Below are 2,267 nucleotides of genomic sequence, written 5' to 3'. Positions count from 1 at the left end.
GGGGGAGGGGGGGGGTCCCTCCCCTGGGGTCTCCTTCTTCTTCTTCTTGTAGCGCCGGGGCTGGGCAGGGTCCTCCCCCATGAACACCTCCCTGGGGACAGTGGGGACACCAAGGCGGGGACACCAGGGGGACAGGACAGGAGGGGCATGGGGGGGACAGGGAGGGGACAGGGGACACACGGACATGAGGACATTGGGGGGCTGGTCCCTCCCACATCCCACTCATGTCCCTGTGGCCCTTCATGTCCCCACCTGCCTCCTACTCCCCATGTCCCCAGTCCCCACTGGTGCCTCCAGTAGCCATGTCCCCATGTCCCCCCATGTGTCCCCATGTCCCTCCCATGTCCCTATGTCCTCCCATGCCCCCCCATATCCCCCCCCAGGCCCCAGCAGAGCCCCCAGCCCCACCGGTGCCCCATACCCCCCCATGTCCCCCCCAGGCCCCAGCAGAGCCCCCAGCCCCACCGGTGCCTCCAGTAGGCCATCTTGTGCAGGTCATAGTCGGGGATGGGCATCTCGTCCTCCTCCCAGGTGGCCTGGTCGTAGGGCAGGTCCCGCCACTTCACCAGGTAGTGATACTGGCCCTTGCGGTCCACGCTGCGCGGCACCTCGTCACCCCCCGTCCGGGGACAGGGGGACAGCACGGACAGCAGGGACCGTGGGGACAGCAGGGATAGTGGGGACAAGGGGACAGCAGGGACTGTGGGGACAGGAGGGACCGTGGGGACAAGGGGACAGCAGGGAGCATGGGGACAGCAGGGATAGTGGGGACAAGGGGACAGCAGGGACCGTGGGGACAAGGGGACAGCAGGGAGCATGGGGACAGCCAGGGACAGAGGGGACAGCCAGGGACAGCGGGGACCGTGGGGACAGCAGGGAGCATGGGGACAGTGGGGACAGCAGGGAGCACGGGGACAGTGAAGACAAGAGAACAGCAGGGAGCACGGGGACAAGGGGACACCAAGGACCATGGGGACAGTCGGGTCAGTGGGCATCATGGGGACAAGGGGACAGCAGGGAGCATGGGGACAGCAGGGAGCATGGGGACAGTGGGGACAAGGGGACAGTGGGGACAAGGGGACAGCAGGGAGCACAGGGACAAGAGGACAGCAGGGACCATGGGGACAGTGGGGACAAGGGGACAGCAGGGATCATGGGGACAAGGGGACAGCAAAGACCATGGGAGCAGCAGGGACAAGGGGACAGCAGGCACCGTGGGGACAGTGGGGACAGCAGGCACCACCGGAACAAGGGGCACCATGGGGACACTGATCACCCCAAGGGACACAGGGACAGCCAGGGCCTTGGGAAGGTTGCCAGGTGCCACCAAGGTGTGGGTGACAGGGGGACAGGGGGATGGCTCCTGGGGCTCACGCACTGACACTGGGGACACTGCAGTGTAGGGGGCACCTGGGGACATAGGGTCACCTGGGGACAGGGACACACAGAGGGGACGTGGGGTCACTTAGGGACAGAGACACACAGAAGGGACAGGGACACAGAGAGAGGACACGGGGTCACCTGGGGACAGGGACAGACAGGACATGGGGTCACTTGAGGACAGGGAGACCCTGAAGGGACACAGGGTCACTTGGGGACAGGGACAGACAGGACATAGGGTCATCTGGGGACAGGGACACAAAGGACGTGGGGTCACTTGAGGACAGGGACACAGAGGACACGGGGTCATCTGAGGACAGGGACATACAGAGGGGCACAAGGTCACCTGGGGACAGGGACAGACAGGACATGGGGTCACTTGGGGACAGGGAGACCCTGAAGGGACACAGGGTCACTTGGGGACAGGGACATACAGGACATGGGGTCACTTGGGGACAAGGACACACAGAGAGGACATGAGGTCACTTGAGGACAGGGACACACAGGACACAGGGTCACCTGGGGACAGGGACACACAGAGGGGACACGGGGTCACTTGGGGACAGGGAGACCCTGAAGGGATACAGGGTCACCTGGGGACAGGGATAGGCAGGACCTGGGGTCACTTGGGGACAGGGACACTCTGAAGGGACATGAGGTCACTTGAGGACAGGGACACACAGGACAAGGGGTCGCTTGGGGACAGGGACACCCTGAAGGGACACGGGGTCACTTGGGGACAGCGACACACCGTCCCCAGTGGGGGAGGGAGGGGAGTTCACCCATGGGTGCCACGGGTGACCAGGACACACCCAGAGTGTCCCCACAGGTGCCAGCCCTGTCCCCAACCCCTCCTCTCCCCCCCCTCCCGATTTAGAGGGGGGGTC

The 2,267-nt window shown here is 64.9% G+C and overlaps 1 protein-coding gene across 1 annotated transcript in view; it reads right to left on the bottom strand.

The window, feature by feature from the left end:
• LOC104392413 (chromodomain-helicase-DNA-binding protein 3-like) overlaps window positions 1–2,267 on the bottom strand; it is a gene marked incomplete at both ends in the record, with an annotated part of 29,937 nt that overhangs the window by 21,285 nt on the left and 6,385 nt on the right. The window contains 2 exon segments of the mRNA XM_010001808.1: window positions 1–91; window positions 466–608. The exon segment at window positions 1–91 is cut by the window's left edge and continues 4 nt beyond it. Of these exon segments, the coding sequence (XP_010000110.1) occupies window positions 1–91; window positions 466–608 (234 nt within the window).

The sequence above is a fragment of the Chaetura pelagica genome, unplaced genomic scaffold, assembly GCF_000747805.2.
Source record: "Chaetura pelagica isolate M959 unplaced genomic scaffold, ChaPel_1.0 scaffold1347, whole genome shotgun sequence".
NCBI classification, from domain to species: Eukaryota; Metazoa; Chordata; class Aves; order Apodiformes; family Apodidae; genus Chaetura; species Chaetura pelagica.
Note: the sequence above shows the minus strand (reverse complement) of the source record. Positions and strands in the feature narration are given on the sequence as shown.